Consider the following 12,747-nt stretch of genomic DNA (forward strand, 5'->3'; position numbering starts at 1 on the left):
GAAGGGTAATGCTGGTAACCTAGCACTTTTCTAGAAAACCTCCGAGTTCAACACTTGACAGAAGAGCCAGTTCTCCCTCCCACTCCTGCATCCCTGCCCTGGGTCCTGGGCCAGCAGCCAGCCCAGCCCAGACCTGGGAAGTCAGGTCCGCTTGGCAAGGGCTTGGAAATCAAGCTCGAGGACAGGCGGGATCACCCCTGCCTGAGCTGGGAGGACAAAGGCCTGCCGCCTCCTGGGCTGCCCACCAGACCACCAGCTCTGGCCCAGGACAGCCCTTCCACCTCAGACCCTGCTACGCGGAGCACACAGTCGGGGCCTCGGCGTTCACCGTGTCCCCAGCAGACAGCCCTCTGGTGCCCCGAGCTCAGCCGTGCCTCTCTTAAGGCCACGCTCTTTTCCCCACAGACAGCCTGGAAGTGGGTGGCTTGGAGAACTGGGTCCTCTGGTTGGGACCACGAGACGCTGCCAGCCCCCATCACTGACCTGGAGTGAAGGCCCCCGCCTCGCTCAGCCCCCACTAACTCCCAGGGCGCCCTGCAGGAGGGGCGGCCCAGGACACAGGACTTTCAGTTTTAAAAAAAGACGGGCCCAGGCAAGCCTGGACAAGCTGGTCACCCTCCTATCAGGGCTGTGTTGGTGCTGTCCCTGCGGAGGGACAGCAGAGTGAGACCACAAGAGCCGGGGAGTGGGGAGGCGGGCACTGCGTCTGCCTCTGCCTTGAATCATAGGCTCTTCAAACTGAGCAGGAACAGAGACCCCTGGCCTGGCCCTCTGGGGGGGACCTTCTCTGGGACCAAGCTGCCACTCACTGGGAGGTCCAGCCGGGGCTGAGGACGGGGAGGAGATGGCCCTATCTGGAGGGTAGGGATTCTCTCCTCTGCTCAAGGCCCTGCTTCTGGCTCCAGCTGCCCTTGACTGGGTCTTGACAGGACCAAGTGACTGTATCTCAAAACTCGTGGGCACTACAGGCTGTCACCCCTAGAGTGGAGAGGGAGGGGCCAACCGGGGAGGGAAGGTGGCAGTGCAAGAGATTCCCAAACTCAATGCCTGAATCATGCAGCTCAATCTGGGGTGGGACGCACAGGGGGCCCCCAGGGAGACGTGCCCCTCCCTTGCCCCCAATGGCTGGCGGCTGGATGGGCCCCAAGAGCTCCCTCCCCCAAGTCGAAGTCAGAGAGCAGAACAGAAGCCCGTGCCTTTTCAGCTCCTACCGATTTAAAAGAAGCCCTTTCAAGGAGTTAATTTCCGACTTGAGTTCATTGATGTTCTGGGACTCCAGGATCCAGTTGGTGGAAGTGGTGGCCTGAAAGTCACACAGGAGACAGAAGATCAGAGCAGCACCTCCTCCCACCCCTTGAAGCTCAGACTGCTGGGGTGGCAAGGAGGACCCCGGGGGGATTCCGTGTCCTGCATGCCAGCCAGGAACCTCCCTCGGTAGGGTTCTGCTGCAGCCCATTCAGGGGTCTGCCTGCCTGGATCTCTGTTTAAGTGACGACTCCCTTAGAACAAACACTCCCACAAGTCTATCTGGATAGCTGACTATATTAGGGAATCATGCCATGCATTCAGGTGTGATAGTGGCAGCCTGGTTATGTAAAATAAAACATCAACAACAAAAGAGCCCTTATCTTTTATAGATACACACTGAAGTGTCTGAAGTATGAAATGATATGCTGTCTGAGATGTGCTTCAAAATCACCTGCGGGTAGGGGTATGGCAGGATGGCCCGAGGCAGCGGCTGCAGCTGTGTAGCCAGAACATGTGGGCTTGCTGTGCAGCCCCCCCATTTCCAGATGTATTTGAAACATTCCATTAAAACAAAACTATTAAGATAAATAAATTCCATCTCTACAACAACTACTCCCTCCACCTAAGTCCCTCTCCCTGCAGAGAGATCACACACACACACACACACACACACACACACACACACACACACACACACACACACACACACACACACACACACACACACACACGGAAACTCTGGGGCTGGGACAGGCAGCCACCTCAACCACAGGTACCAGGAGCCTGGTACCTGGAGCCACCTTGAAGGGTCAAGGGAGACACCTGAGCACCTGCCTGGCCCATCCCCCAGCTCTACTCTCAATCATGCCCAGAAGGCAGGCTTCGCCCAGGATACCCTTCCCCACGCAGCTGTAACGTCAGGCCATGCACTGGGCCCCGCTATCTGCACAACCAGGAGTCGAGGGCCAGGCCGCCCATCTGCAGCTGCTCTTCAGGACGACCCTGAAGGTTCAGCAGGGAGAACGAAGATGTCCCGGAGCAGGGCCCACAGGGGAAGCAGCCACAGGAACCTCAGACAAACGTCACCCTTCCCCCACACACCTTCCCCGCTGACACTGTTTTCTATATAAACTTCAAACGACCACACCTTTCTTTGGCAATCTTGCTGGGATAGATGGAGAGGAGGTCCCCCAAAGGGCAGCTGCCTCGGCCAAGCTGCCTGCGAAGCGTTTACGGGCCAGTCCCAGGTGTGATGGCCTCGGGTGCGCGGTCCTCTGCTTACGGGTACAAGGCCCCCGCTGCCTGCCACAGAACACCCGGGCCCTGAGTTCAGGAGAGTGTGGGGAGCCCCAGGCTGGCAGCGCGGAGGGGCCCCGCACATTCCCATCAGCCTGCGGGGCTCTAAGGTGGGGTGAGGGGTGCTGTGGGTCCTGCCTCGGCCGGCAGCCCCAGCCCGGCTCCACAGCGGGAAGCGCCCCCCGCGGGGGCTGCAGGCCTCAGGAAAGAAACCCCGGGCAGCCTCGGAACGAGCGCACACAGGCGCTCGGCCGCCCTCACACACATCCCCTTGGGGTCCCCACTCCAGACCACCAGACAGCGCAGACCCAGGAGCCACTGCTCTGGCCTCTCTGAGACCTTGAAAGCTATAGCAGCCCATTAACAAGGGAGCAATTTCCACTCACCGGCCTACAAAGGACTCAAATTTCCAAACGCATATGGTGCCAGATGCCAGGATTTAGAAATAAAATCTGACATCTGGGGCTTTTTAGCCAGTCTCTAAAAAACAGTTGTAGAAAACTCCCAGCCTTCAGTTTTATGTAGGTTTTTTAATTACTGAATGCTCTTCTTTTTAATTTTTTACAGTGCTGCAGTAGGGGTTTGGAAGCCAGATATAAAAACTTACATTACAGCTGAGAAAACACAGCTCTGAGTCTTTGGTTTATGGGGTAACCGAAGCCTTCACACAGATGGGTTTAGACACCAGTGAGCACGGCTTCAGCACAGCAGAGAATGAAAGGGGCTGGGGGCAGGCGCGGGGGCATCAGAAAAACAAGCACGAGACACCCTCAGAGGCGGCGCTCAACCACCAAACGCTACCCCGGGCCCCCCTCCCCTCCTAAAATGCAACATGTGGTCTTAATCTTAATGCTTAAGGTCTGAAAACAGTTTTCCAATTTCTGGAAAGGCTTCTGGCCACTGGCAGGCTGCCGCTCCAAAAGACAATGGAGGAGAGGTGGTCACAGGCCGTGACTGCCTCCTCAGCTGCTTTATGGGCCGCCCGCCCGCCCGCCCGCCCGCGGGGAGCGTGCACGGTGGCTGGCGGTGGCCACTGGCCTCCGTGGGTGGGGTACCCCATGAGAGGATTCTCGGGGACCCCCTTCACAAGAGCGCCGGCTCACACGGAGTCGCGCACTGGGGTGGGGCTTCCTCTGGGAGAGCTGCTCGGAGCAAGATCCTTTACAGCACGGCTGCGTGGAAGCAGCCAGAAAGCAACCCGGGAGGCCTTGGATGGAGTGGGGAGGGCAGTGGATGCCCTGGAGCCACTGGACCACTGTCTCCCGGGCCCAGTCTGTGTCGGGAACACCCTGTCACACATGCACAGAACCCAGACCCAAAGCCTGCCATCCTGGGGCTGACGGGAGCCAGGCTCTGTCCTCAGTGGGGACAGGCAACGAGGGAGGTGCGGTACAGCTCCTTCTTACAGACGAGGGAACAGCAAGTCGCTTGTCTGCAGTCACACAGGTAGCACGGGGCACAGGAGAGCCTGAACCCCAGTGGTCTGATCCTAGGGTCTGATGTTGCCAAGACAGCTCCAGATGTGCCAAGTGAGGCAAGGAAGCCGCCTCAGTCGACCCCAGGTGGGTCTACACTCCTCTGGGGGTTACCGGATCCCGAGGCCTGGGTTTGGAGAACCCACCCACGGCAGCATGTCAGCCCAGGGTCTGGGTACACTCCTCCCACCCTGTTCCCTGCAATCGCTCTTGGCAACGCCAGGACCTCTGACCTAACTTGTGGTGGAGACCATCCTGTGTCGACACCGGCCACCACCAGATCTGGGGCATGTGCTGCCACGGGAGGGCCACAGGCACAGAGCTGCTTTTCCTCCCTCCTGTTGGGAGGTGACACGGAGACAGAAAGGACAGCCTCCGTCACTGAATGCCACACCACCAGCACGGTGACCGCCTCCTGTCTCTACAAGGGCAGGGTCACCGGTGTCAGAAGAGACAACATCAGACCCCAGCAGATGCAGTGAACTGGGCACAAAGGATGGGAGTGAAGAGCCGTGCAGGGCAGACCCGGACCTAGAGGGACCAGAGGGTCAGGGACAAGTACCTTGGCTGTGGCCAGCTCGTGGGCGAGCTCCTGGACTTTCTGCTGCTGCTGAATCAGCAGCTCCTGGACAGAGGCTAAAGTCATCTGTAACTGAGTCACTGGGAGGAAAGAGCAGTTGCATCTCTGTTAAATGATACAGATCCTTCCTTCTGTCCACACACCTATAAGCTGCTGCATCTAGTTTATCTGCAGACATTCCCCCCGCCCCCGGCCCGTGCAATCCACATAATTCATCTGCACTCTGGGGCATCTACCTGCACCGTATCTAACCTCTAGTATTTCTACTTTATCTTTCTATTGTGCAGTTGTCCGTGGTCAACAGTATATCCGTCCAAAACCTCTCCCCTCTAATTATATCTGTTTATGATTCGCTTGGCTCTTGCAACTTCCATCCTGCCTGCATCCCCCATCTCCCGGGCCTCCCCACGCCACTACAGAACTCATGGCAAGTCTCCAATCCTGGGAGAGAGACATCTCAGTCCACAGCATCCCCGAGCGGTTACAAACTGCAAATCCCATTTCCTTACTGCTCCTTCCTATCCTCCCCACCCAACCCAGAGGCTGCTGGAGCTCCCGGCCCACCGTCAGCCTCCAAGGAGACATGCCAGCAGGGCACGTGCTCCAGAGGGTTTCCGAGGGCTTCACAAACATGCCCCCGAGGGACAGACTCCTGCCTGGGACAGGTGGCTCTCTAGTTTGCCAGAGTTTTTAGATTCAGAGGCTCCATCTAGTAAACAAGTTTATAAAGGAGAAAACCACCTCTGGCGCGACAGGTCCCAGCTAATCTGGGCCATCACTGGGGCACCGGGTAATGAACGTGAGCCCCGTGGAGTCGATGACAGAGGAGGTGGCCGGGGTCCCTGGAGCCGCAGTAATTACAGCCTCTCTTGACCCTGTGTTGGATTCTTAGAGGGAAGGGGGAAAATTGCTGAAAACCCCCCTGAAAACCTCATAGAAGCAGAAATTAAAAATGAACTTTACAGCCCTTAGAAAGGCTGTCATTTTATTCCCCTTATTAATATTCTGAGGTTGGGAGCCTTTCCGTAAAAACATAATTAATTGAGGCCGCGCCGACAGTAAACAAGCAATTTCAAATTAAACCGAAATGACGGCGGCTTCATTTGCAAATGTGAACAGATTCTCAGAGCAGATAAATGAAGTCACCACATAAAGTGGAGACGGAGGGGAGAGGGGAGGGGACAAAGAAGGGGCTGCTCGGAGAAGGCTTTGAGGGGTGACTTGGTGGAGTCATTAATCTTTACCTGTCTGTGCCACGCTGCCACTCAGCTCTGAGAGACTCGCCTCCATCCTCTCCAGTTGCTTCCTGTCCTCCCGGCCGCCCATGATGAGGGGGAGCAGGTATTTCTGCGAGAAGCAGGGTGCACATGAGGAATGGGTACGTACTTGGGATACTCTTCAACAGTCTCTCAAATTCTGCCGACCAACTTTCTCTCCATCAACCCTGGGTTTCGGAAACCCTATGCCAACACCGTAAATGAACAAGACATCCGAAAATTATGAGGCTGTGATTACAACCACATAAAAAAAAAAAAAAAAACTCTGTCTGAATCAGGACCAGAACCAGGGAACAGGGACACAAAAAATCAATTTGACCCACTATGATGGAGCACTTTTTGGTTCTTTTAGATTTTTAAATGTTGCTATATACAATACTTGTGTCCAAAAATACTCAGAATTCTACTTTAAAAGTTGTATATCATAAAAATGCAAAAGGTTATCCAAGGAAGTGGTACCACTGGTGGCTTCCAGGGCGGAGTGGGAGGGAAGTTTGCTGTACACTTTTCTGAACCTTTAACATTTTGAACCACGTGAATGAATTCTCCATTCGGAAACAAACAAGTAAAAATAAACAAAAAAATTATTCAAGAAACAAGATCAAAATCCACAATAGATTTGTGGGACCTTTGGCTCTTTCACTAGGAGGGGATAATAATATGGGTATTCCGAGGCTACCTAAGGAGGTCACACCCATTCTTCTTCGAAAAGCCTTGAATCCTCAGAACAAGCTTCCTTCAGATAAGAGTTAAATGCAGCCAGACTCTCCCAGAACTGAGACACGGGGCAGAAGGGGGAGCAAGGAGCAGAATCAGGAGACACTGACCGTGGGGGAAAAAGGAAGCTGATGCTGCAGGGCAATCTTGAATGTTCTGAGAATCTCGGAACATTCAGGAAGAAGGCAGACAGGGCGCAGCTGGTAACTGACTGCCTGCTTGGAAGTGTGAAGGGTTAGAGGTGGGCGGCAAGGTGCCCGCTGGGAGAGCTGGACGAAAGAACATGGGCTCCAAACTCCAAAAGCTCTGGACGTGGAGCCCCCCATCTTAGGAGCGTGAGACCAGTCACCAACTTTACTGGGGTGGTACCAGGGGTGGCAGAGTGCAAGCTTGGCAGGTGTAGTAACTGGCAGGTGTGACCAAAAGAGACTTTGGTTCTTACTCCATTCGGGCCCCAGACAGGAAAAGATGGCAACTTCTCCATTAAGGCTTCTGTACTGGGGAAGGGAAAGGAGGTCTCTCACAAGGGGCCTGTCAGAGAACTCATTTCAAGAGCAGCTCCTAAGTGAAGATCACTATTTAGCATACATATAGAAGCATTTTCTATTTTGCAAAGTGCTTTTCAACCATCGTGTGAGTTATTACCCACAGCCGAGCCGAAACTCATAAAATGGAGCCTTACGTTCCAGGTTGAAAATTTCCAAAGTATAAAAGTCAAGAAATTCTTACACGTGTAATGGACTAAAAATTCCATTTCTAAGATCAAAAATGCTGAGGAAAGGAACACATACACTACCCCAGCCTAAATCTTTACATATTTATAAAACAAGATAACAGCTTACCTCTCCTTTTTGTTTTTTAATTTAGCAGATGTTTTTTAAATTCTCTTGTCACCATCGTGACTAATCTTCCAATGTCTCTTCTTCTTTTTTTTTTTTTTTTTTTGCGGTACGTGGGCCTCTCACTGTTGTGGCCTCTCCCATTGCGGAGCACAGGCTCCAGACGCGCAGGCTCAGCGGTCGTGGCTCACGGACCCAGCCGCTCCGCGGCATGTGGGATCTTCCCGGACCGGGGCACGAACCCGTGTCCCCTGCATCGGCAGGCGGACTCTCAACCACTGCACCACCAGGGAAGCCCCAATGTCTCTTCTTTTTTAAAGCAGAGACTAAAGATCAGAGCTTCGTGGAAACAACTGATGATATCTCTGCTTTGCTCCAAGGGGAGCTATGCTTTCTGTCTCCACCAGATCATAGGCCGTCCAAGGGCAGCCATGTGACTATCAGGTACCGCTTAGTAGAGCTGGGACATTGATGTGAGAATCCTGTCTTAGCATATTCTTCTTCCTGGTGACTGTATGCAGTCAGTGGTTGGAAATAGACTTTCAGGACACAATGGCATCAGAGGGAGAAGTCCCAGGACCCAGAACATCTTGTTTCTGGATTTCTAATGTGGAGATTCCCAACTTCAAGAATAAATGTTACACTGAAAAGATTATATTCTGCTACAACTCTGTCATTAGCGTTTGCACTTAAGTGAAAAATTAAGAATCCCATAGTACAATGCTGAAACATGTTTCATGTGCTAAAATTAAACATGGGGGGACTTCCCTGGCGGTCTAGTGGTTAGGACTCCGTGCTTCCACTGTAGTGGGCACAGGTTTGATCCCGGGGAACTAGGATCTAGCAAGTTGTGTGGCGTGACCAAAAAAAAAAAAAAAAAAAAAAAAAAGTTACAACGTGAGTCTGGATAGTCATTCAGATTCTTTTTTAAAAATCTCCAAATCAGAGATGGAGTCGCAGGTGGCCTCAGAAGGAAAGGACCAGCAGAGAGTAAGTCCTCCAGCCACTCTTTTACCTTTTGTCTCTGGGGACCTACCCTGGCTCTGCATCTTCTAAAAAAGACTCAACTTGCTTCAAATCAAAGTTAGTAGCTGGTAATTAGTGTCTGATTAGTATCTGGTATCAAGGAAGTAAATGTTACTTCCTGCCTGCAGCTCCGTTGTAAGCAATGAACTCTGGGATCCTGAGGGTTGACTACGTAGTCCATGAAAAACCCTAGGTCTACATGGATGCCAACACAATACATAGGGGGAAAAGGTAGATCCTGTAGATACGTTCGTACTGAGATTCTCAAGAGCGTGCAGAGCGCTTCCTGTGTGCTGGGCTCAGAGCACTTCCCAGGGGAGCAGTGACTCCTTTCAGCATCACAACAGCCTCGTAAGGTAGATACTATTGTTCCCATGTTACACACAGAACCGCTGAGCCTGCGGTCACACAGCTGCCAAGTGGTAGAGCCAGGATGCAACACAGGCAGCTGGGCTCCAGCGTTCATGCCCTTAACCACACGTCATTCTGTCTCTCAAAAAGGTCTGGCCTGCTAAGTGCCAGGCACTGTTCTAAGTACCTGATGTGGCTCATTGATCGACGGGGTCCCTGCTGCACAGGGACTTGGAGGGGAGATGCCGAGTCTAGCAGATGAGGCGGGTCTGAACCTGCCAAGCGCACCCACCCGGGTGGGAACAGGACCAGGACTTGACCTGGACGCCCCTCAGCGAGCGAGATCATCAGGGCGCTCGGCCTCTGCAGGCAGGCCCACTGCTGCCCCCGGGCTCAGGGCAGCGCCCAGGGGGTGCAGGGAGGGGCAGCTTACCTTGTAGAGCTGGTGAAAGCCAAACGCTATCCCTGCCATGATGATGGCCAAGGCGCTGTAATCTCTCCACCGGGAACCCGCAGGGCCTAAGGTCGGGGGAAAAGGCACGTCAGGAGAAGAGGCACTGGCGTCCCCCCTGAGGCAGGAAAGCACGTGGATTCAGGCCCCTCATCTCAGTCGGGGGGTGTGTCTCGTGCTCGGATGGGGGTGAGCATCAGGATGCGGCTGGGCTGCGCCTCCCTCCTCCTCCCAGGCCCCTGGACTGCGCAGCTGCCATGGGCTGGTGTCTAGGCGGGCTGAGGCCCAGGGTGGGAGGCGGGCGGCAGAGGTGTTCTGAAGACCTAGGGCACGGGCCCCACTTCGAGGAATAAAGGATCCAGTGAGGCTGCCATGAGCACACCTAGGTGTGCACGAATACATGCCCACACACCCTCCTACATGAGCCTGGAGCCACCTCAGAGCAGGGCAAAGGCTGCATCACCTGTTTATTCAACTTGAGGAAGCCCTGACAGGGTGGACGACAGTGCCGTAGGCACGGGTTACAGTGGTGGCGAGACCCCTGCCCTGTTCTGTTCTGCTCTCACATGGAGCCTGGTGGAGAGGAGGCAGCCTACCAACGACCGAACGAGGCGGCTCCAGATAGCGATTGAGAACACCGAACGGGACCAGGAGAGAGTGTGGATGGCAGGGCCTCGGTGGAGGAGGATGCCGAGACCTGTGCGGTCCCGGGCACGACGCTCCAGGCAGGGTACAAGGAAGTGCAAAGGCTGAGGCTGACCTGTGCTCAAGCAGACGGGGGAGCCCCTGGGCTTCACCCAGGGTGAGGGGGCTACTGCTGGCCAAGAGACAGCAAGAGCAGAGAGGGGAGTGGTGGGGGGAGCGGGGTGGGGGGAAGGTGGGAAAGGCTGGCCTGGCGGTGAGCGCATACAAGGAACCTGGCCATCGTTTCACAAGCAGCGGGGTCACTGAAGGCTCTGAACCAGGGAGTGACGTGGTCACGGCTCTGTGTTCTGGGAGAACAACATCAGGGAGCACGGAGGGCAGCTACAGGTGCGAGGCCGCAGAGGCAAGAAAGCAGGGAGAGGCTACCGCAAGGGGCCTCCAAAGGCGAAAAGGACTGAGTCCAGGACGGACCGTCTCAGGGGATCCGGACACAGGCAGCCGGTCTTCATGTAGGGTCAGGCCCTTTGGAACACAGAGTCCCCTCCAAGCCCTGAATGAACTTCTAGTTCCAGAGGAGGAGAGGAGAATTTTCTACTTCATAACCTTCCCCATGAACTGTTTACAAGTGCTTTCATGCCCATAATCTGATGTGATGCCCAGCGATTCTGTCAGGCACACGGGAAAGCACGAGCTCCTTCTGGAACGTCTACCTGGAGCAGCCGCGTTCAGGCCACCCAGCTGCCTCCTCTCAAGGGACCGGCAACTGGGCAGGGGGCGGCGGGGGGTGGTGGTGGTGCGTGGGTCACTGTTTCCAGAACCATCAGTGGTGCAGGACACCACCAGTCTGTGGACTCAGACTAGGTGCCAGGACAGTGACCCAGAAGGCACCCACCCGAGGCACGCTGCTGCGACAAGGACCTGGTATCTGGAAGTGGATCTAAGAGAGAAGGTGAGGGAGGAAGAGCCACCACACTCCACACGCGGCCGGGCGCCTCATCTCCTCTGAGACGGACACCTGTGGCTCCAGCCGTCCCCCTCCCCTGGGCCTGCAGGTACTGGCCACGTCCTGGTGCTTCATGACCAAAGGAGAGCAGGAGAGGGGCGGTTCTTAAAGTCCTCGGCAGGACATGAGCACATGGGGAGGAGGGGCTGCTGGCATGCAGTCTGATCGGGGATCCAAGTGGCAAAGACCTCCAAGGGGGCGAGGCGGACGCTCCCTCCTCCCTGAGCTGCTGAAGTGGGCTCTCAGGGGGCAGAGACAACGGTGATGGGAGAGCCTGGAAGAGTGTCTCTCCCTGGCCACCCGACCCTGCCCCGCCTGTGGATTCCACGTGAGTTTCCCAATGTGGCCCAGCCCGGGTCTCCTGCACAGACTGTGATCAACTCCCTTGTTGAGCTTACAGTTTTTGAATAGGTAATACACGCACATGGTCTAAACATCACGCAGCACACGTCAGTCTACTGCAAAGAGGCTTCCTCCACCACCAAGAACCACTGTGTTAAAAGTTTCTTCTTTACCCTGCAGAGAATTTTTATGCAAGTATGAGGCAACACACATGGGCATTATTTTCCTTCTCTTTCCCCCCATTTCTCATTCTTCTTTTTTGCTAAAGCTGCATAATATTCCATTAAACCAATTCCCTAATGATGGACATTTAGATGATTTCCAGTCTTTTCCTATTTCACACAACGCTGCCATCAGTGAGCGTGTACATATGGCATCTCATGTACATGTACAAGTCCATCTGTAAACGTGAACTCCTAGGAGGCTGGGCCAGAGCAGTCTGAGATAGCCTGCCAAACTGTCCTCCACGGGGGCTGAACCAGTTCATTCCCACATGTTTCCTCACAGCCACCCCAACATAATGGGTTAAGCACACGCGCAGATTTCTGCCAGTACTAGAGCAAAGCAATAGTACCTCCCTCTAGCTTTAATTTGCATTTACCTTATTACAAGTGAGGACTGAGCAATCTTTTCATCTGCACCTCCTTTTTGGTATACTATATGTTCCCTACTTTTCTACTCAATTTCTTTATTAAATTTCCTCCCTCAATTCATGGAAACTTCTTATACAACAGGGAAATTCACCCTCTGTCTGTGAAAGGAGTTGTAAAAATTCTTCCTAGTATATTTTTCTTTTGACTCTGCTTATGGTCTGCTTTTTGTGGCACAGAGTGTTTTCACGTTTATGCAAACTTATCGATCTATTCTTTAACGGGTTCTGGGGTTTGGGTCACGGCGAGCCAAGACTCCCCACTCCTCTCCAGGGTTGCACAGTGACACTCAGGGTTCACGTCTACACACTGTCTCCAGAAGGGAGCTCTGCTCTTTGACCTGCAGTGAACACCCCCATCCGATGCGGAGCGACATAGAGAAGCGACCGCTGATCGTGAAATGGAAAACCCTGAGACCGCTGAGGTAGACCTTTCACTGTGACCCTGAGAAGCCAGGAGGCTCCAGGTCCCAAGCAGGCACCTCTCTCGGCTCAGCCTGCTCTGCTCTGACTGCCTTGATTCCAACATCTGGTGCAAGTTCATTTTTAGGAGGAAAAAGCAAAGACAGAGTAACCTTGCCACTTTTCTAAAGAGTCGCTGTGGATTGAAGCCCCACGCTGTTCCGTGGGGCTTCAATCCACACCCAGAACGTCCATCTGTGCTGCAAAAATCCCCAGAGAAAGTATTCAAAATGGGCACATGTCCAGAAAGTTCTACTCACCAGTGACTTCTCAAATACCCACTAAATATCTTACAGGAAAACAGTTGCAACTGGGCTGAAAACTGGACCAGAACCCAAAGTTTGCTGCATCCTTCTTCTTTCCTGCAAACACACAGTGCATGCCTT

The 12,747-nt window shown here is 53.9% G+C and overlaps 1 protein-coding gene across 1 annotated transcript in view; it reads right to left on the reverse strand.

The window, feature by feature from the left end:
* The window catches only part of PEX14 (peroxisomal biogenesis factor 14), a 137,228-nt gene that overhangs the window by 1,745 nt on the left and 122,736 nt on the right, over positions 1-12,747 (reverse strand). The window contains exons 5-8 of the mRNA XM_082675724.1: positions 9,243-9,328; positions 5,844-5,946; positions 4,582-4,679; positions 1,212-1,303 (exon numbers count right to left, since the gene is read on the reverse strand). Of these exons, the coding sequence (XP_082531850.1) occupies positions 1,212-1,303; positions 4,582-4,679; positions 5,844-5,946; positions 9,243-9,328 (379 nt within the window). The remainder of the gene's footprint in view (positions 1-1,211; positions 1,304-4,581; positions 4,680-5,843; positions 5,947-9,242; positions 9,329-12,747) is intronic.

The sequence above is a fragment of the Grampus griseus genome (genome assembly GCF_964374135.1).
Source record: "Grampus griseus genome assembly, chromosome: 1".
Lineage (NCBI taxonomy): Eukaryota > Metazoa > Chordata > Mammalia > Artiodactyla > Delphinidae > Grampus > Grampus griseus.